Raw genomic sequence first — 22,895 nt, forward strand, 5'->3', positions numbered from 1 at the left:
GCTCCAAGATACTGCAGTTGGCAGCTATAAAACCATTATCTAATTCAGTGTAGGCACAAGACTCGTGTCTCCTTTTTCTACTCCCTTCCTGTCCCTCTTTACTTTGTCTTAAGCTCAGGAAATCTAAACTATATATTTCAATGATCTGGTGATGTTTTTAAAATGCCAATAAATGCAGAAATTTTCTTAATAGTTCCTGCTCATAAACTTGACACATGGCACACACATCCTTTAAGACAAGGTGTGCTGTTTGTGTTCCTAAGCTTTTCAGAATAGCTGCTCTGCTGAAGCAGCTATAGCAGATCCTCTATAGATCCCTTGGATTGCCTTTCAACGTTCATTCCATTCTTTTCTCTCCTGAGTTACTGCTGTATTTAAGAACACTCTACTTCAAAGGTGAAAGAGTATTAATCATTTTCTTGAGGCTTATGTGATGAGAGATGCTAATGCTAGAATTCATGCCATGAAGGGACAATTGGATTCTTGTCATTCTTTGTCAAGGTAACTTTGGAGTTCATACCCATAAAGGACTGAAGCTAAAGCCCTTTTGTCAATATGTGGATTGGTTCTGAAGGAGAATGAGCATGTTATGAAATTCCTTATTTATCATGAGAATATTCCAGCCTAACTATCTCATCTAAACTCTGAAATCTTCGTTCTGTCTGTAGGACCCTACTGTGGTAATATGATGCCTGTCCCCAAAGAAATCATTTTGGACAGCAATGAAGCAACTATCCACTTTGAGAGTGGATCCCATATATCAGGACGAGGCTTTCTGTTATCTTATGCCAGCAGTGATCATCCAGGTAATGCACTTTTTCTAAAGGACGAACACCATAGTCCTCCCTAATTCATTATCTTCTCTACCACAGACTTTGGCTTATATGTTTGGTCCTAAATATTTTCAGGTGGCTTGGCATGAAATATCATCTTTTTGACAGCATGGGTATGAGAAGCAATAGTAACGTTAAGCAGATAAAAAAGCTGCTAAAATCTTACCCAGATAATTTGTAGAACAGGCCCAGTGAAATAGAAAATGAGAAGCCTCTGTATTCAGGGCTTTTACCACACAGTGAGAGGATGAAGTGATTGGAGAGGTGAAGAGACAAAATCTACATTTAATATTCTGGGGGGTGTTCCTATGCATCTTTGTTGAAGGTATGTAAAATATGAGTAGAAGTGGAAGATGAAAAGGATGAGGGAAAACCATAGCTGTTGTTTTATCTCTAAGCATTATACAGAGAAGTCTTCAAATGCAATTTCATGTTTAGCCAAACATTTTTCTGTATTTCTATGTCTTGCAACTTGAATTGACATTTGTAAAAAATTCCACAGATCTAATCACATGTCTGGAACGAGCAAACCACTATACAAAGACTGAATACAGGTAAAGAAGGTTTATATCTTTCTTCACCGTTTCTTATTTTTCTGTGTCACCTGGTCAAATTGCTGTAAAATGTCTCATAAGACATGAACAGTCTTAGCTTTCTGGAAAAGTGAATGTTTTTGAGCTACAATACTACAGTAGTGTCAGGCCTCGTTGTGTGAAGCACTAGTGCAGAATGGAAGTCTGCAGCCCAGGAAAACAAGAGAATATTGTTACAAAGCTCTCAGCAATCCTCATTTGGGAATGCATGCGTATGGTAAATGTAAAAAGAACTTCCACTTTGAAATTCAAAGTAGCCTTGAATACCATGGCATCTCCTGAGAGCAGATCATGCCTCAGCTGATAAAAGATCATCTGAGGATAAGCTATAATTTCTGGGCTCCTTGATAGGATTTGAAATGGTAATTAATTGTACTTTGCTGGTTATTTGCCTGGATGTGCATGCAGACTTCTTATCTGGGCTGAAAGCTTGAGTAATAACATTCCTAGAACAACAGGATTGAACAAAATGCACTTGAAGAACTGTTATTGTAGTTCTTTGTGTGCTGCTATGTGCATTCCACTCAAGGGCACTTCTATTTACCTTCTGTAATCACTAATGAACAGTCAACCAGAACATACTGCTGAAGTATCTATGGGTCTGAGAGCTTTTCTTTCGGATACAGTTTGTGTGTCATCATAACAGTCCAGGTTTTAAATAAGCCTTATTCTTTTACTACAGCAGGTACTGTCCTGCTGGCTGCAGAGACATAGCAGGTGACATTTCTGGGAATATAGAAGAAGGATACAGAGATGTAAGTACCCAATATAAAGAGAGGAACTTAATAAAAACAGAAAAGACAATCCATTGCTCCGTTACATAGCACAATTTGGTTTCAGCTTTTGCTGCTCAGCTTTAGTAAATAGTTCTTCCCAGCTGTGTTATGTTCTATCTATGTTATCAGTGTACACTGAGCACATACTGAAAATACTTTTCAAACAGACTAATCAATTGTGTAAGAACAAAGTCCACTGATTGTCAAACTAACACACTAACTCCAGGTTTCTGGCCTTTTGGATGTATAGGGTTTTTCCTTCTTGAGGCAGCGTTCTTTGATGTCCTAAATACTCCTATGAATTTACCTTATACTTGTTTAAAATCCATGTGCATTTCTTTTCTGATGTTATCTCTCATAGGAATAAAATGTATTACTTGAAGGTTCTCTTTACGATTCAGCCTTCAGTATTACAGGAACATCTCTGAGATGAAATTAACTTTATACGCTGTCCAGTCATATCCCACCGATAACTAAAAACATTTAGGATCAGTTTTTATTAACTGTTCACTCTTTAAAGCAAAGCTGCCTGAGTGGTTACATTTATCACAGAATCACAGAATCACAGAATCACCCGGATTGGAAGGGACCTCAAGGATCATGTAGTTCCAACCCCCCTGCCTAGCAGGGCCACCAAACACACACATTCAGATCAGGTTGCCCAGGACCCTGTCCAACCTGGCCTTAAACACATCCATGTGTTTAAGGATGTCATCACATTTATCCCTGATTCCTATCACACATTGCTCTGCCTGTCCTGTGCCCCTCACTGTCCTGTATGCCTCTGAAATCTTGACATCTTTCAGAGTGGAGTTAAGATTAATCCTACCACTGAAGTAAAACCCCACCATATCACAAATAAAGCAGTTGCTGAGTCTCCAGAAAATCCATGCATAACCTGTTCATCCAGTTACTCAAGCACACCATCCCATCCAGGAGAATGGGAGAGCTAAAAAAAACAAAGAAATGCCACATTGCATTCTAATTAGCTGGAGTTATTCCTGCTGCCCAGGGTGACTGGGAAAAAAAAGCAGCACATGACATGACCTCATGCAGATGTTATCTAGGCGGAGGAGTTTTTGAAGGAAATCCTCCCTCCGCCATTAACATAGATTCAGCTTTTCTGATGAGAAAGACCTCCAGGACTCCCTGGAGCCCTACTACCCCAGTGTCCCAACACACCAGCCCTCCCTGGAAGGGGCAGGCAGACAGCCCTTCTTGCCAGGTGCTAGAGGAGCCCAAGCTGGCTTCATGTGAATGACACACAGCCACATTTCCCAATGCATGCCATGACTAAAATCTTAAGGCACCATGCAGTAACAGGTAGGTCTGGCTGCAGGTCAGTCTGCAAAAGCCATTATTGTTTTCTCTTTGCAAAGAAGAGTGGTTGCTTTGCCTTTGACTTTGTTTTCCTGAAGTGGGCCAAATATTTATCAGGTCAAAAGTTCACCACATTTGCCTAGAATCAGACAATTACATTCTTCATTTGAGAAAAACCTGACTTTTGGAAGCATGTATTTTTTCAAAGATAAATGTTCTTTCTTTTTAAGTCTCTCCCTGTTGCTCTCATTCCTTTGCAGGACTTTATGAGCTCTTAACACTTCCACAGCTGTGGCTTGGAAGTGAGAGTACTACCACTTTGTCAGATTTGCCCTCTCAATTTGGGGTTTTGATGGCTTCTACTTTTCAGACCTCACTGCTGTGCAAGTCGGCGATACACGCAGGTGTTATTGCAGATGAACTGGGCGGTCAGATCAGTGTCACCCAGCAGAAGGGCATCAGCCGCTATGAAGGCGTTGTCGCCAATGGTATCTCCTCACATGAGTGAGTATTTCTGGGGCATAGGGAGTTGGGAAGGAAGTTAACTTACCCACCACTGGCTCTGGGAGCAGCCCCAGTACAACCCCAGTGTACTGGCCAGGTCATCAAATGGAGGGGAGACACCACACCAATGCTTTTTGGGCAAAGAGATGTCAGCTGCTGGTTTTGAGGGTTTGTGGATTTGTCTCTATGGCTTTATTAACATGGTGTTGGCAGAGATTGTAGGAAAATGTTTCAAGTTCATCTGGCTTTATAAAGTTTAGGGCTGTATCTTCTCTCTCTTTTCTTCCTTTCCTTCCAAAATACATTTGCAAATTAGTTTTTTAGCAGACAAGTGAAGGTATGATGTTCTGTAACAAACATCTTTAATAGATGTATTAATAAGTCATGCTAAATTCATGTTAAAGTGGAAAAAAAGAACCACCTAGGAATAACAAATAAATAGAAAGTGCCATTGAGCCATGGGGGATTTAATGAATACCTTCTTAAACATTGTGCTTTTGACATGTTCAGAATTTTTCTCCTTTAGAATACTTATAGCAAGGGTGTTATATTTACCACTTATCTTCTGACTTATAATTGCATTGTTGTTGAAGTAGAAATAAATCCTCTAATCTCTATCCAGTACAGTAAGCCCTTCCAGCAACTGCCTCTGTCATCTCTGTTGGTTTGTATTTTGAATTTTTAAATGTTATCTGGGTATTGCAATAAGCATTTTTTCTTATGGGAAGGAAAATCTCCTCAGCCCCATGCGCTACAAGAGCCAAGGGAATATGACTTTTCATTTTTTGCCTATTTCCCCTATGTTTGCTCCACATCCTCTCAACAATTTAACAATCATTGTTTCTTTTGTTTAAAAAAATAAAAAAGGATCAAGAAGAAATCCTACAGAACCATATCAGCCATTCTGTAAACATTTGGCTTCTCCATTCTCTCAGTGAAGCAAAAAAGGCAGACCAATTACGAAATCACTATGAAACATGCTGGTACTGAAATCAAAGCTAATTTTAAGCTATCTGTACGTGCATCTTACTCCTGCATGTGATAAGCAAATTATGTAATCAAATGTTTAATTTTTAAGCCTTGTTCCCAGTGACCTTGGCCACATTCACTTTGTGAACCCAACAGAAGACATGGCATTCATTCTGTCTATTGCTGTGCTTAACCTTAGGTGCAGGTGGAAAGTCTTTGTATATTGGTACTGTGGTTTGCTGAATACAAAGTGAGTAGCATGTAGACAACTAGCAGAAGGCCTTTAAAGCCTAAATATTTTCTATTTTCCTTAAGTATGTGGCTTCACAGCTAAAATAAGTGGAAAAATGATATGATCTTGTACCAAGGAAAGCAGGACTGAGGGCTCAGCTCAGCAGTGAGCCTTACCATAAAGCAAGCAATACAAATTATTTCCATCACACATGCCAGCTTTATGAAATCCTAAGAAATTAAATATTTTGTGCCTTAATTACAGAGGTTGTAGAACCATTTACATACATTTTTATGTGTGTGATCCTTGAGAATCCCAGGTGTAACACAGACAGTAGCACATAAAATGGTATAATGAAAGACAGCTGGGATTCCCACTTGTATTTTTTCACAGTACAAGAGTTAGTGAGCAATGAATGAAGCGTAGAAGAAGCAAATGTAGATGTGCTGGGGAAAAACACTGTTTGCATAATTAACCCATGAACTTCACTGCCAAGCATCCTTTTACTGTTGCTACTCAAAATGAGTTATCCACCTCACGCGAGTAACGAAAGTGCCTGCAGAGATGAAAACAACTGTAACATCGAGCGATAGAACTCCCACTGACTCAAACAAGAGCCAAGATGTGTACTCCTGTGCTGAAACAGGCCTCCCAGCTTGGATTTATCCCAGTTAGTGTGAGGCTCTACAGAGAGCACCCCAGTGAGGAGTGCCGTCACCTCCTGCACACTGGGGTAGATGGACGTACTCTGTGCTCTCCCAAAGGAATGGGTTTGCCCTGAGGGATCAACCAATGCTTTCTACAGATCATACGGAGAGACACAGCTACATGGGCTCCTAGCATGTCAGATGCTTACAGGTGAGATGTGTGATTTGTAGAAATGCTGGAGGGTGAGAACGATTCTTGGAATGCTTCTGCTGCCCCTGGTGGCTGGGACAGTCCCAGGAGCAGAAGAAACACTGCTGTGACCTCATCGTACCAAGGGAGGTGAACTGAGAGGTGCAGGGAGAACATTTTATCTCAAAACATGGAAACGTGTTCCTGGAAGCAGATGACCTGTTTACTATGAAAAATTAAAAAGTGCATATCATGCATTTAAAACATTTTTATAATACGTATTCCCAAAGCTGCCCAGCTTCCCTGTCCTTGGGACACCTCCGCACAGCAATACATTCCTTTGAATGTTTTTTGCTTGCAAGCATCAGCAAGGAAAAACAAGTGTGAGGATAGCAGTGTTGTACCAGATTTTTGTCCTGCCTTAAATGAAAGCTTACTCGAGTTTTTAAAAATCTCATTTATAGCGGATTTCAGTATTAAAGATTTAAATTATTTAGTGACTTGAGCTGAAACTGACCTCGTCAAAGCTGCTGCTTGTGTGCACCGAGCTGTTAAATACCTGTGTTATAAAGTACCAGCAGAGCTATGAATCGTTCACTTGCCAGCCCTTAAGACCTGACCTTGGCCTCCCTGATTCCATTTTTCAACGAGCTTGTTATGCTCGGTTATCTATGAGATTTCCAACTCTCATGCCCCATGTGCAGACCTGAACCCACAAATGATATAATGAATATCAAGTGGCAGGATTTATTGAGCATTTCTGCTACCCAAGGACAAATATATGGGGTTTAACTTTGTAATATGAGCTGCCTGTGGAGGCCTCTAACTGTACATCTGCACATGTGAAGTCATTTGCCTGTGAAAATGGATGAGCCCGTGTGCCTGTGAGCTATGAATATGAGATTTGGGTTAACCTGTGCTGCTTATAAAAAGCTTCCTTGGGACAGATGCTGGAATAAAGGATCTGAGGTTTACATAAGCTTATAATGTGAAGCAGCATTCTTTTTTTTTTTGTTTCTCAGAGGCACCAGCATAGGTCTGCCATACAGTTCTGACAGTGGTGCTGCTGGTTAAGCAGGAAAATGAAGAGCATGGGGTGATTCCATCCCTTAAAGGACAAAGTGAAATCTGTATGACAAATGCCACCTGTCACATTATGAAATTGATGAATTGCCACTTACTGAATTAGTTTGTCTTCTTCAGTGACCTGCAGAATTATAGCAGAAATATTTCAGCCCGATTTTATAGCTTTACAGGTATCAGGAGTGCTAACTTCCTCCCTTTGGTTGCTAAAATTGCTGTCCTGTAGTTTGAAAGGGAGCTCAGTGACTTTTTTTTATTTCAGAGGGATAGCACATAAATACATATTCGAGAAATGCTTCTGTTTTGAGTAGGTTTTACTGATCACAGTCAGTTTTTCTTTTCTTCTCTTGAACTGGATTGTTTTGTGTTCTCTAAGAAAGCAAAAATAGTTTTGGCTGGGGTTCTGAGCTGGCTGGAAGCAAGCAGAACACATCTGATGGCCCATGAGGATTGCCTGGGGGAGGATGCGGGAGGGAGGGGCTGAATTTCTCATCCTAGTGATTCCACTGCCTACGTGCCCGAATAGATCTGTTTGCTCCCAGTGCTCTCCCCCACCCCAAAGGGCCTCTTTTGCCTGCAGGCATTGGCTTTCCCTCAGTGACAAAAAGAAGCAGTGTTCTTACTGACCTTGACACCAGCCTGCTTTTCACTTCCTGATTTGCAGCACTTAAAAACCATATGGCTTTGTGCACCGCTGTCAGGCTGTAGGCTGTTAGACTCTATAGGTAATCTCTGAGGAAATCATAGAATTATTTGAGTTGGAAGGGACCCTGAAAGGCCATTTAGTCCAGCTCCCCCGCAATGAACAGGGACATCTACAGGTAGATCAGGCTGCTCAGACCCTTAGCCCGCCTGGCCTCAAATGTCTCCATGGATGAGACACCTACAACCTCCCTGAGCAGCCTGAAGTGCTCCTGGCTGGCAGCAAAGGGCAGTCTATTGGAACTGGCTCAGTGCTGGAGTACTCCACTCAGTCATACTGCCCAAGAGCTTTCAGAGGGGCACGTGATGCATGCATGAGGCCACGCGGAGCAGCACAGAAAAGGCCAGATTTTCAGGAAATCTGCATTTCATGTTGAAACCCAAACTTTTATTTCTATTGTGAAGACAAATGAAGGAATCATTTTGGGATCGCAGTGAGAATCAGAAGGGAAAATGGCTCCATGGGGAGGCTGAGAGCACGATTTTCCATGCTATAGTCACTGGGTGACGTTCTGTGTTGTGTAGAGTTGTGGAGGGTGGCCCAAGAAATGGCTTTTCTCCAGAAGTGAAGTAGCCCATGCTGCAAGGAAGAATAGGGAAACCACAGATGTGTTAACAGAACTCCTACGAAGAGCTGTTGAATGTGACTATAACAGAACCAAACTGTTAATCTGAATGTAATCTGTTTAATCTGAGCCAGATTAAAGCAATGGGAAGTTTTCATTGCCTGACTGAGGCAAAAGGAATGACTGGAGCTAATATGCATTAGTCATAGTCAGGCATAACTCTTTCACTGGTCCTAAGGCAATTTTCTTGCACCAGTGTGGTCTTACACCAATGTGAATTTACAACAGTGTGGATTTACACCAATAGAAATTCACAGATAAGTTAAGTTCCTCTAATTTAAACTGATGTGGGAAGAGAACCCGGCCTCATGCTAGTGCAGTCCTTTCCTGGCTTCTTCAGCGTGCTTTGATTTTGCTGGTCTGAGGACCAGGGGGTGGAAGATTTTGCAGCAGTGATTAAGATCTTGTGTAGAGAAGTGAAACAAAAGTGCACAGAAAGAGTTACAGGGTGGGGAGATTGGCAATCATCCCATATCATAGAGCAGAGCAAATGCTGAAAGCTGCTAGAACTGCGCTGGATTCTGTCACAGCATGGGATGCATGAGAGTGCTCTGAGGGGATAGATAGTCAAGAGCACTGCAAACAGTTACCTGACCAGAGATACTCTGCTGGATGAAAAGTTATTCTGTATAGTGCCAAAGCCACCCATTTCTTATCATTCCTATGGCCGTTTCCTCAAAGAGTGAATTATCTTTTTTTCTTACAGTGGTTCGCTGTCAGATAAGCGGTTTATGTTTACTTCAAATGGTAAGAATAATGGCCTTATTTTTACCTTTTTTATTTAAGTATTTCCTCAAAAGTTTTGGAAAGTAATCAGAGGAATGTTAGGCTGTGTCTAGAAAAGGTATTTTAGGACAGTTACTTTTTTTTTAAATTGGCAGGTTGAATAAAAAATAGAAGTGAGGTGAAGTGAGCTGGAAAAAAAAAAAAAACAGAATAGGAATAAGTCATCTGCACATAGATGAGAAAAAGGAATAGCATTCTGATATTACATTTCTGGTGCTAGCATATGAAAAATGGCAATCAGTTTCATTTTTATGTACTTTAGGTGGCAGAAAATGAAAGCAGTTTTTCTTCAGACACTTATTAGTTCCATCTTCGTTATAAAAGAACTAAAACATACAGAGGGATGGAAATATATTTACATTGAACTTACACAGAACTAGCTTTTGTTTATGACTTTCAAAGATGCAAAATGTCTTTAATCTGTCGAGCTGTTAATTTGCATAAAACATAGAAAAGCAGGGGGAAAAGTTCGTTCTCATTCACTTGAATTACATTTCAGTCATCTTAGATAAAATCATTTACTATTCCAGTGAAAACTTGAGAACATGTATAGGCCTTTGTAATTGTCAGGAAATTATTTTTAACTCATTGAAACCATATTGCACTGGCCTGTTCTCTCTGAAGAACCTTGATGTGCAGATATTTTGTGGGTTCTTTGGTGGATTTTGTAATGCTTACCTGAAGCTATTACCTTCATGATATCACCTCTTGGCAGCAGTATCAAGGAGCTTCATTAATGAGGAACCTTCCTAGCTCTAATTGCAGGTGAAAAACATGAAATATTTACAGTAAAGCGTTCCTTTCAGTAAAGTGCCTTCATTTTAGCAATGTTTTGTACAGCAAAATTAGTTAATGCCAAACTCTAAACATAAATATTATGATTCAGAAGGAGAAAAATAAAATATAAGAAGTCTTCACATAAACGAAACAATACTGCAGAGATTAAAAACCAAAATGAGAAAGAAAAAATAACAGATTAAGTAGTCAGAAAGTGTGTACATAGGAGCCAACTGGTAAAGGAGAGGGACTGCAACATTCTGATACTGGATTATCCACTATAAATTGACTGGCAAACACTAATGGATAGCATCAGGTTAGCACCTGGTTAGGCAATGTCTGACTTGGCTGTTGTGAATGGTCTTCATATGTTGTCTGCCTAATATGAAAATAGACTGTTAAAATGCAAAATAACTGCTTATGCCTGTCTGTGTTGGGACTCCTAGGCTGCAATAGATCTCTCAGTCTGGAAGAAGGATTCCTCTCCAAGAGCCAGATCACTGCATCCTCCTACTGGGAGGAGACCAACGAATTTGGACAGCTATTCCAGTGGTCTCCTGACAAGGCGTGGCTTCAAGTCCTGGGACTGGCTTGGGCCTCTAACCACAGCAGTAGTCATGAATGGTTGGAGATAGACTTGGGAGAGAAGAAGAGAATAACAGGTAGATCACTCTGATTATTAGCAGCTGGATTTTCCACTGGAGAAAGAAACTAAACACGGTTGAAAACCTAAGAATGCACTAATTAAATCTTTGTTTCATTGAATGTAAGTAAATATTCTGTATTGAGAAATTCTGTTTGCATATATTTTCAGATTGCAGATATGGACCATAATATTAAAAAGCAATTACCATTTCTGGAGTCATTAACTTAGGCTCTGATTGAAGATCCTTGAAATTCACAGCTTAACTCTGATTTCTATTCTTGACCCAAACTCTAAACTGAATTCCATACATGGTTTAAAAAATAAATTAAGGCTTCAAAGATCTTTGAAGGTCTTTGAATTGGTTGTGCTGTGTGTTTGTTTGCATTTGAAAATCTTGCATTGAAAAAGAAACCTAACATGAAAATATATTCTGCATTTCATTTAAAGGGATCAAAACCACTGGTTCTGGACCCACTATGCAGAATTTTAATTTCTATGTAAAGACATTTATACTGAACTACAGAAATAACAACTCGAAATGGAGAACTTACAGAGGAATTCTAAGCAATGAAGAAAAGGTAAGAGAAAGTGGGAGTGGAAGCAAAGCACAGAGAAAAAAATCTTTGCGCTGCCTTGACACTGAAGGACAGACTTTCACTGACAAGAAAGATCAGGAGCTTCAGACTTGTCCAGACTTGGGTCGTCTTCACCAGCAAAATTTACAGCTGCGGCATAGATAGCAAGCTTGTTGAAGCAAGGGAGATATCCAGGGCTTTCTGAAGTTGTGAGATATGCATACAAAGGCTTGTGCATGTGCATATACTATTTGTACTAAAAAGGGAGATTAAAGCTGCAAGAGGCTATTTGAAGAAGTATTTAGCTCAGCTAAATATTGGTGCTACTTATCTATGTTTGCAGACTGAGCTTCTCTTTGGACAGTGTTCTAGGGACTGCACCACTTTCAACACCACACTGGGGTGATTCTTCTGACAGGCCAAGTCTGTTAGGAATCAATGTACCTGCACTTAAACTAAATGCTCTTAAACAAACAAAAGAAATTCCACAACTGTCTGCACAACAGCTGTGGTAGACACTGAATGAATTCAACAATGATCTGATAAAAGCAGCACAGCGTGTGCTAATATTCTTCTGGGAAAAACTCCTGTTTTCTTTGAAACAAAAATACAGAAGCATTTCTGCTCCCACAGCGTTCTTAGTCAGATCATCTTCACTAATCCTTTATGAGGGAGCTTGGTAACCCTCTACCTGGTGCTCAGTCTTGACTATGGTTTTAAAAACTTGGAAGACTTGCGGGAAGATTTCCTTCTAGCTATGATTTCCATTTCCTCAGCTTGTACAGAAACAAATTTCACTGCACAGTGTTAATTGCTTTAAGATTTTTTAGGGGATGTTGGCCCAAGAAGTAAAAAATCAGTCTCATAACAGGTGAATTTTGTGAAGGCTAGCCACTTAAAATCTTCTGGTTTTCAGTTTTCCACAGTTATTTGTTATTTACAAATAATCCTATGAAAACATTATTAGATATATTCTGTTACAACCAAAAAACATGACAAAACTTGTCCTATCTAAACTCTGTATAGCCTGGTGTCTTATCTCAGATATGCTGAGCTCACTTTCTTATCTGATTGGGCTCATACATTCTCCTAGGCCATGCTGAAGCATCTCCAAGTACTAGTATTGCAAGGATTACTTGTTCTATACACAGCCTGAACTGATCTCGGGAAAGAAGTGCAGAACAAAGCACATACAGCTACAGGGTTAGTGGTCATTTTTTGGTCTTGATACAGAAAGATGACAATTTTCTGAAATACTTGGAAATACTTCACTTTAAATAAATAGGTATTCCCTGATGCACAAGTAAGGGCCGTGTAGCACTATTAAATCAAAAATGTTGCGTTATACCACCGTACATTAACTGGAGATCACAGAGAATGGAAATAGAACTTTCCTCTCTAAGCTAACAGTGAAAGGCGATCGTCTACTGGAATTAAAAAGACTGATTCTTTTCAGAGCTCCCATTTCCAAAAATCTTGTGGCTGTGTCCCAGATGATTGATACATTAGTTTTAGGATAATAAAAATATTTGAAGTTGGAAGTCAGGAGCATTTCTGGGAAGCAGATTTTTGAAACACAGCAAATAACACACTTACATTTTGTTGCAGGTATTCCAAGGCAACTCTGACTCTGGTGACGTTGTACGTAATAATTTCATTCCCCCAATTGTGGCCCGTTATGTGCGAATCATTCCTCAGTCTTGGAACCAACGGATAGCATTGAAGCTTGAGCTGATTGGTTGTCGAATAATGCAAGGTATGGGGTAAACAGTGCTTCCAAGGCACAGTGCTCCAAAGAAGTGCTGTGTTACCACAGAATAACTCATTCCCTGCTCTTTTTTGCAGTGAATAGTTCATTTACACATTCAATGTGGCAAAAAACAAGTCAGAGCACAGAAACCTCCCTTGGGAAAGAAGACAGAACTGTTACAGAGCCCATCCCATCAGAAGAAACCAATCTAGGTAACACAGCTGATCACTGATTTTTTTCTGTGATGCATCATGTCTTCACCCCAGCCTGGGTAAACTTTCTCACAAATCAAAACTTTTGTTTTCCCTTCAGACATTTTTAAAGGTTAACTACAGAGAGAGAAGGGAGGAGCTTGGCTTCTTTTTGTCTTGAGGCACAGAAAGAAATTGAAAGCCTTAATTTTTCTTGATGTGTGTAATACCAGGCTTTCTCTTCCCTGACAGCTTAGTTATTTGCTATGCTTCGTAGGCTCAACAGACTGCCCCAAGCATCAGTAGCATTTTTGAAGGAGCTCCTGTCTTCCTCACCCTCTCCCTCTGTTTTCTGACTTTTGTTATACATGGAGCAGTGGTCCTACAAAAACGTTACCTTCTCTCTAAGCTGCCACAACTCCTCTCAGAGCAGATCCCCAGCACTAAGCAATATACTGTAGTGCACGATTGTGTAATTAAACGTTTTTTTCATAATACTTACCTTCATGGGGGTTCAGGCAATATTAATTCTCATACTTCTCCCTCAGTGCCTTAATTTGCAATCTTCATCCTTTAAGTGGAGGTAAATTCTTAGATCTTAAAAAAGTGAACAAATAAATTTTCTAGTATATACTGGCTGACTGGTGGATTCACAGCCAGGCAGGAATTATGGACCCACCATACCAAAGACTGCTAACTGTTGGGTAGCTAATAGCTGTAGCACTGTCTCTGTAAACAAAGAATTTTTAAGAAGTGATCATTACTAAAAAAAAAAAAAATAAAAAAAATTCTGAAACTGGATTGCTCTTGCCAAGAGCTAACTCTGTTGATCTGTGCAGTGGTATGGGTAAATTGTATCCATCTTCACTGAAAATGGAATATTTTGAAACTTTATCTGCTAAACTGTAAATATCCCATGGACATGTGCACTACCTTACTCTCAAAGTGTCTGCAGGAATGACAGGTGACACAAAAGTCACCTCATGGCTAATTTCCAAATCCCTGTTCTAAATCATTTCAAACACAGGCAAAACATTTTTCCCTATCTCAAATCTCGGAAATCTTTGAATTATTTTGACTGAAACGTTTCAGCCAGATCAGCAGGAGCCAGATACTCAGCATGGAAAATGGCAGCTTCATTTAGCAGCTTTAAAAGTAACTCAAAACAGCATTGCTGTAAGTGGCTTTTTATAAAAAGTTACCCAGTATGTAATAAGAAAACTGCTCAGTGTAAGGATGCTTACAGATATTGTGCCAAGTGTCCGCCTAGAGGCCGAGAGTTCAATGTATTTCTCAACTCCGTTCCACTCGTGTACATGGCAGGCAGCTACATATGGCTGAGGAGCAGTTCTGCTGTTCTACTGTTTTGCATTTACATGCTCCCCTACGAGGAGTGTTCCTGCAAGATTATCTGTTGGAATAGATATCCATCTTCAGAGTAATCTGCCTTTTTAACTTTTATCCATTTATTTTTTCTATGCAGGCTTAAAGCTTACAGCTATAATTGTCCCAGTCCTCATAGTGCTGTGTCTGTTCCTGTTCTCTGGAATTTGTATCTGTGCAGCCCTACGAAAGTAAGATACTGTCTTTTGTCATGGGAGATATCTGTGGCGTCCTAGCTGGCACAATCAAATATGTGCTCTCTTTCCAGAGAAACCAGGAAACTGGAAATAGATTATCTTTTTTTAAGTCTTCCTTCCAAATAGAACTCATGCTGCTGTAAATTGTCTTTTTTAATCATCCCCTAGTTAGAGGAAAACAAGGATGAAGCAGGTTCAGAACTACACACCCCAATTTACAGTCCAATGCAACCAGCTGCTCAGTTCAGCCTACACATACCCACAAATGTGAAAATGTAATGCAGTTGAAGATGGAACAGTTTGCACACCAAAGCTGAGCAGAAATTCAGGGAAGGAAACATTTGAGCTATCTGAAGCATTTTATTTCATTTTGCTCCTCTTGTTCTTTCTGCTTCCTCATCACGTAAGGCAATTAAAGACGGGGCCCAAAGTCACGGCTGATCTATAAGGAGTGGTACACATACATTGTTAAGCAGATAAAACTAAGCCACTCTATTTCACAAGTCAGAATTGGAAGAAGCACTGCTAAGTTTGGGTCGAAGTAGGTGGCCATTCCTGAACTTGCCCTTGAATGTAGAACAGGAAAATGCATCTATCAACATCCAGGGATTTGGAAGCATAAACAAAGCTCTGGTGATCTTGTTTCATCATGAGCAGTACTTGGCTCTGCCCTGGATTTCCAGTAAAATCCATAAATGTTCAGAAGAACAGACCCAAAACATTACCTAGAGTGACATATAACGACATGCAAACATCAAGTCCATGAAGGAATTCCTTCAGACAGAAGGAATTTGCACAGCGGCACTCAGAACATGCACACAGATGGGGAAACAACCAAGTGTGGAAATATGGGTTTGTGTGCCTTACAATCTGATAAATGCATCCTCCAGGAACTAAAAGGGAACAGTTGTTTTCAGCTGCTAAACACACAGACTCTCTGCTGAAGTGAAGGAGTGAAGAAGATGAAATGCTATGAGAGCAGAAGTTTATAAATGCTTTCCTCTCCTCACAGGCAAGAAGCCAAAGGACTTTCTTATGGATTATCCAATGCTCAGAAATCAGGTTAGTGAAGAATGGTGGGCTTTGTCTTGTCCTGTCCTGCCACCTTGGCCAATGGGAAGGATTTTATGCACTATGGTGAGATGCTTCTGAAAGAGCAGCCATGTTTCCTCATTCAAATTCGCTATTTCATACAAGGGAAATGGCAAATGATAGTCCCACTTGTGTCATCCCAGAACAGTGCCCAGAGAAACAAAGTAATTTGGTTTCTATGACAGAAGGGCAATTAGCAAAAGATCTATTACACAGAATTCATAAATGATCATGTAAGAGTGCTCCCAGGTGCCTTTCTTTTCCTTCCCTCCTCCAAAACACCTATTTTGCAGAAAATTGCTACTTTCCTTTTTTCTTCCCCACAGCAGAGGGGATTGCCATTCTCCAAGACAGCAAGTGCTAACTATCTTTTTATGGCCTCAGTGTTTCCATTTTGCTGCCCTCCCTAATTGAGACTATATTAATGAAGCCTAACAATACTGAATTGTACTTCACATTTAAAATCAGAATAGAGGATTGTTTTGAGGTCTCTGCTGCAGAAGATGCCTGCAAACCTGGTGCAATAACATACCTTGTTGTGCTTAATTATGCTTTCTAGAGCAGCCTCCTCTCAGCCAGGAAGGTGGAGCTCAGCTGCTTTTTCCTGGCTTGCTAACCCTGCAGAGGAATATCCTTCTGAAACTCAGCTTTCCATTAAAAAGAAATCACTAAGTAATTCACATCTCTTGCAACAGCTCAGCTCCAAAATTTCATCCCTCAGCAGGTGCTGGCATCAGGGAAAGGAACTTTGTTACCCATTTCAGCTCATCCTCATTAGAAAACTAATTTGTACTTAACATCATATTTGCTAATATGATTTTTCAAGGTCACATCAAAATCCTTTCGCACTTGCTAATGAGGACAAATCCCATGAAATTGGAGATAGCCTCTTATCCACTCCGTTCATTTGTAGTGTATGCTTCACAGATTAAGCTTCTAAACACTATGAACCCTCAATAAGTTTGCAAATGACACCAAGTTTGGAAGAAGTGCCAGCCTGCTTGAAAGTAGGAAGGCCCTACAGGAGGATCTGGACAGGCTGGATTGGTGGGTCAAGGCCAATTGCATAAGCTTCTACAAGACCCAGGGAGGAAGTGGAGTCACTGTCCCTGGAGGTGTTCAAGAAACGTGCAGATGTGGCATTTAGGGGCATGGTGGGGATGGGCTGACAGTTGGACTAGGTGATCTTAGTAGACTTTTCCATCCTTAATAACTCTGAATCTAACCAGGTTTGGGACTTTAGCAAGCTGGGAGTTGAACCCACTTTTCAACAGACCACATGTTACAGATGCCAGACAAGGAACACACACTGGATTTTCTCTCTTCTGTCTCACAGTGATGTTGTGAGAACAAATAAGTGCAGGTGCTGAGATGCCAAGGACATGGAAACTATACTCAGCTACTGAAAGAAAAATTTGAAAAAAGAAATTGCAAACATTATTATTGCTACATAAGTGGTGGCAAAATTTATTGCTGATTTAAAGCTTATATTTTACTGATAGGCTTTAAGATATAACTTAAGTCATTCTTGCCAAGAAAGACAAAGAAGAAAACCCTCTCTATGGCTTAGTTTCTACATGGAGAATCTCAGAGTCTCTTTGTTTTTATGGGTTTTGTTGTTTTTTTTTTTTGTTTTTTTCAAGCAGTCTGTTTTAATCTTGCTTTGTAAGTAGTTAAGTATATTGACAGCAATCAGTACACTAAAAATTTAACATTCTGATAAGCCTTCTAATTTTAAGCATTTAACTTTCTGACATCTTCTATTCTTATTTCTCTATTGTAGGTTGTTGGAAACAGATCAAGCAGCCCTTCACCAGACATCAGTCAACTGAATTTACCATTAGCTATAATAATGAGAAGGAGACACCACAAAAACTAGATCTGGTCACAAGCGACATGGCAGGTAACAATTGCTCCCTCGCTCCTTCTCTGATACATTCATTTTATTCTGTGCAGAAAGTAGTTAGCAGGAGGAAGGACAGGCCAGCAATATTAGAAGCTCCAACTCTTGTGAAAGCTCAGGCTCAAGGACAGATTTATCTGTGTTCATCTCAGATGTACTGGGGGGACAAAAACACTAGATGAACCTTCATTTTTTTTATATGTTGTTGTTGTTGGTTTTTTTCCTATTTTATTTGGCAAGATTTTTTCCTTGCTCTGAACTACTTACAATTGAAGGCAAGCACGAAATGCACTCAGGCAAGGGATGCAGCGCAAGAATTCAGAACAGACTGTCCTGCCCAGGGAAGTGGTAGAGTCACTGTCCCTAGAGGTATTTAAGGAAAGGGTAGATGTAGTAGTTAAGAGCATGGCTTAGTGGGCATTGTTGGTGGTAGGTGGACAGTTGGACTAGATTTCTTAAAAATCTTTTCTAACTTTAATGATTCTGTGATTCTTCTATAATTCTATTAACATACCTAAGGTATTGCTGGCACATTTTTATATTTCTATTTTAATTCAAATGTCTCTGACATTGGAACAAAATATGATGTTCCTTGCTGCTGATCAAGTAGAAAAATTGCTTATTCAGTTTGTGGTTGGATTCCATACCAGCTGGAAGTCATGCTGAGATGTGTACAGTATTCCTGGTGCCTTGAATTGTCTTGGAGATGAGGTCTTCTGAAGTGACAGATGAGGGAAAAGAGAGAAAAACACCTCAGTGCATCTCTTCTGTGCTATCTTGGCTTCAGGTCAATGTCTGGAGAGAGCAAATCCCTGCATCAGTACTGCTTGTATTCCAAAGGGATGTTTTTTTTAATTCATCCTCTTAGTGCATCTTATGCCTGCCTGTTTTTCTCTGTCTGGAAAGGCCAGACAGAGCAGCCATTTTAGGAGATCAGTGATCAGCGACCTTCCAGAAAAATGTATTTGCCCTTCCTAGGCTTCAAACCTTAAAAATTGCTAAAAATTTGTTAGAGAAATACACTTTAAAATCTGTCAGTGCTTTACAGAAACTTAAAATATAAATATGCAGTTTTTGAATATAAAGCAGTTTTATTTCATGAAGGAAAGCAAGGTAGTATAGTCCCTTACCACTGTGGTTACCAGCTACCCTGGCTGTGTTGCAGGGGCCTCTGCTCTGTCCATCCTCTCCTCTTGCAGTGTATGAGAATTTATACCTCTTGTCCTGGCCCAAGAGCTCCCAAAGTTTGCATTTCACCTGCAGTCTCCATAGAAATAAGAAACACTAAATGAAAACTGGGACTGAAGCTAAGAAATGTGCAGCAAATGACATTACATAATTAAATTGTGGTGGGCATGTAACTTGCAGATAGGTTACAATACTACATGAAATTCTTCCCCTTTGAATTCCTCGCTGCTTGCTGGTTCTCATGGCAGCCCCCAGAGCAAGTGGAGAGACTTCTTTCTGAGCAAGTGAAATTCCTCAGTGTAGCAGCAGCAGTGCTGGTGAGAGCTGCATCACTTATGACATATCATAACACCTTCACCCTGCATGCTACATTTGGGAAGTAGCCAGGAACTGCCAGAAAGATTCACAGGACATATGGGATTGAATTCCAAGCTCATGTCAGATGAACTACAATGCTAAAACAGAATCTGAGCTAACTTCTTCAAGCCTGTGCCAGAATGCAGTATTTTATCAGTGTCGTTTACCAGAGCTGTTCAGGTCACCATGTATATCAGTAAGCAATTTTCACAAGCACCAAAGTAAAAAAGTTAAAATGCCGAATTTCAGCATGATAATTTTCTGGAATTTCTGAAAACCCCATTAGTTCAGATTGCTTTCTAATGCAGCAGCCTGGCATCCTCTCTGACCAGAACTGCAAATATCCACTTTGTGAGGCTGTGTCTCCTGGATCTTACCTCATGCTCCTGCTGGGGTCATTTCTCCCTTCCCAATTCAGCTCCTGCCCCCTCCTCCATGGGGTGAACTGTTCTCCGGCAGCACTACTCCTGCTGCTCGCCTTATGGCTCGTCCCCCTCGCACACACGCTTCAGTTGGAAGCTGACTTCACACATCTCACACTTCCCTTGACTCTCTTGGCTGCCTTTCTGCCTAACTTTATCCTCCTGTCAGTCAGCCACTGAGATTCCTTTTAAATAGAGCCGGCGCTTGGACTCGTTAAGAATCCTTCAGGCATCTTAATTATTGCAAAAGTAGAACACTTGTTTTGAGAACTTTTTTCCTTTGTGGAACTTCATTTGAAGTCCCCTCTCAGGTTTATTGCTTATATTTTGTTGTCTTCCCTCTTTTCATTTTCATAGAGTTTTGGGGTATTCTCCAGAAATGATGTTAATGCATTTGGGTATGTAGGCGGGGGAAGGCAGGGAGGGAGGGAGTAAAGATGTGACAAATTGAAGCTCCTCTGCAGAGCAGCTCTGCCAAGCTCTGCAACACCTGGGCAATGAAGGAGGATGTGGAATTGGAGACGGGGCAGTGTTTCCTGACATCCCTGATAATCACGGGTTTGCTATAATAAGCAAATCATTTTCTGCCACTTACTACATAAAATCATGTGGCTATGTGTTGTTGAGCAGTTGGTACTTCCTTTTAGATTATCAGCAGCCTCTCATGATCGGAACTGGGACAGTAACGCGGAAAGGATCTACTTTCAGACCCATGGACACAGAAGAAGAGGGAAGAAGGGGGAGTGCAGAGTTTGAAAACCACTACCACTGCCCGCACAGAGCCAACCGGCACGAGTACGCTCTGCCCCTGACCAGCCAGGAGCCTGAATATGCCACCCCCATCATCGAGCGGCACGTCACCAGAGAAAATAACTTTCCCTCTGAAAATGGCTACAACATACCTGTAATATCCTCACAGAAACATTCCCTTTCTGCCGGCAGTTTTTCTGGCTCATGTAAGACTGATACCAGGAATGGAGACTATCAGACACCCCAGAGCGTAATAAACTACGACAAACCTAAAGCCAACGGTATTCTGACCTCTGTGAGCTATAGTACGGACTACCAGAAACCTCAGGCGAACGCGCTAGGGAGTGAGGGTTACTCAACACCCAGAGACTGCCTGAACCCGATAAGCCAGACAGCAATGACAGCTCTCTTGTGATCCGCTAAGCAAGAGAGACGCGGTGCACAGGAATGTCGCAGCGCAGCTTCCAAAGTGAAAACAGAGTTTTAAAGGATTCTGCTGCAGAAGGCAGAAGGCAAACAAACCCTGTGTACATAATATTGCAGTCTTGCTGGGTTCTGACATCTGAAGAAAGCATATGCTGTTTATCACTGTTTATATCAAAAGAGATGTTATCAGTGAAGACTGTATATCTTATTTCTGTAACTGATCTCAGTGCTCCGTTTGCAACGTGTGCAATTTGTACATAGCTTTTATTTAAGGAGAGTTTCTTAAGTTTTCTTTTCACCTGTGGAATTGAAAGGACAAAAAAAAAAACCAAAAAAACAACAAACCAGCTTCTGCAGAAATAGCTCTCTCTCTATTCCACCTCTGTTGTAGTGCAGCTGTAAATTGTGTATCTTACAGCTGATGTGGTTCAGTTCCTTTCCTCTGAAAACTGAAGATCATCATTATAGTTCCTCTTGGGAGGGCAGAAGTAAAACTGCTTGAAGCGTGAAGTGCACAAGAGAAGGCAGCTGAGCATTTAAATACCATGCTCCATCTCACCTGCCCAGCTGCCTTTCAGCAGCAATCTATAGATGCTTGAATTTGACCTAGTGTATGAGCTGAGCCTAACTTGCTATTCATATCAAGTACAGGTAGAAAAGATGGAACAAGCTTTGGATTCAAGCCATAGCGATCACCTTGCAGACATATCTGCAATAGAAACATGCCAATCTGCTTTATCATTGAATGTGTGTGGAACTATAATGTGAATTTACAGCTAAGAATTGAATCCTGTTCAGGCCCTACCTGATGTTGTTAATGCTAAACTGTAAGAAAAATTGTTCCTGGACACAAAGCAGCTCTTCATTGCTCCACTGGGTATTTTTCTGTTTGACTAAATATTTCAAATGGAAATACTACACTAAATTTGTACAACTAAAAGACAACATGGGTATGGTTCAGTGTTGTGCTTCAATGCAAGACAGTGGCTCAGCACAGTTGTGCTCAAATAGGTTTTCTTTTGCAGCAGATGTTACTCAATTCTAGTTTTGGACAAACTTGAAAAAGCTTGGGGTTGGCTGCAATGCACAGCTGTTAGCTCCTCTTTCAGCAAAGGTGTCATTGAAGCCACAAGCTTCAGGTCGGGACTGCAACCATCCTTTGCCCTGCAGCACTTGGAGCCTTACCTTGAATTTGAATGTGTGTCTCAGAATATCAAAAAGTTATATTTTTCCAAGAGAGAAGAATGGTGCTACATTTAAGGCACAAGGTTGGGAAATTAGCCCGGTAAAACGTGAGCTCTTGGAAAGTCAGTATTTCAAGGCCTTGTGTGTTTCCTTGTGTGTAAGCTGGGGATCATTTGCAAAGGACGCAGCAAAGATTTCTTGTTTGTTCACAAAGTGCTTTAAGAGTACATAAAAGCTGTAAGTGATACTAGGTACAAATATTGCTAACTTGAGCCATATCTGACCTTAAGAACAGCTCTCAGTGGGTTCTTCGCATTTGCTTGTTTTGTGGCCTCAGTGGTGCAGTTCTGTCATGCCAAAGCACAGTGCATGCGACTTCCGTGCAAAGAAGAAAGAGTTGAGCTAACCTTGTAGTCCTCCTGCGTTTGCTGTCAATACAGTTTCTGTGAATTGTATAAAACACCTCAGGTTCTGAAGCGAAGCAGCAGCAGCCTGTTTATTAGACCGAGCTGGGTGGTGTTGTTTACCTTCTGTTGTTTACATGTCTATGTAAATAAAGAACACTGGTATTTGTAAATCAGTCGCACAGGCCTGGTACTTAACTTGGTGACTTTATCATCGCTGCACACCCACTCTTGTCACATATCCTGCAGAGTGAGAAGTAACTGTTCCTTATTCCGTGCAAAAGTGTCAGTTCCGCGGCTGCAATTTACACTCTCTGTACGACAGGCTAAAAAAAGCTTATCCCAGTGCCCCACTTAGCCTTGCTTCTGTGTCCATAATCTCTAGAGA

At 40.7% G+C, this 22,895-nt stretch overlaps 1 protein-coding gene across 2 annotated transcripts in view; it reads left to right on the forward strand.

The window, feature by feature from the left end:
* Nucleotides 1-22,680, forward strand: part of DCBLD1 (discoidin, CUB and LCCL domain containing 1) — a 46,802-nt gene extending 24,122 nt beyond the window's left edge. Inside the window, exons 3-15 of one of the 2 annotated variants that reach the window (XM_042838703.1) lie at nt 669-806; nt 1,336-1,387; nt 2,109-2,181; nt 3,893-4,026; nt 9,182-9,222; nt 10,485-10,700; nt 11,132-11,262; nt 12,868-13,015; nt 13,105-13,221; nt 14,684-14,774; nt 15,793-15,842; nt 17,656-17,775; nt 20,390-22,680. In XM_042838703.1, coding sequence (XP_042694637.1) covers nt 669-806; nt 1,336-1,387; nt 2,109-2,181; nt 3,893-4,026; nt 9,182-9,222; nt 10,485-10,700; nt 11,132-11,262; nt 12,868-13,015; nt 13,105-13,221; nt 14,684-14,774; nt 15,793-15,842; nt 17,656-17,775; nt 20,390-20,907 — 1,829 coding nt within the window. In that variant the 3' untranslated portion in view covers nt 20,908-22,680. The remainder of the gene's footprint in view (nt 1-668; nt 807-1,335; nt 1,388-2,108; nt 2,182-3,892; nt 4,027-9,181; nt 9,223-10,484; nt 10,701-11,131; nt 11,263-12,867; nt 13,016-13,104; nt 13,222-14,683; nt 14,775-15,792; nt 15,843-17,655; nt 17,776-20,389) is intronic. The other variant, XM_042838780.1, reaches the window with a different exon arrangement.
* The last annotated feature ends 215 nt before the right edge of the window (nt 22,681-22,895 follow it).

Source organism: Centrocercus urophasianus, unplaced genomic scaffold (assembly GCF_019232065.1).
Source record: "Centrocercus urophasianus isolate 14NV4802_14NV808 unplaced genomic scaffold, USGS_Curo_1.0 seq_10, whole genome shotgun sequence".
NCBI classification, from domain to species: Eukaryota; Metazoa; Chordata; class Aves; order Galliformes; family Phasianidae; genus Centrocercus; species Centrocercus urophasianus.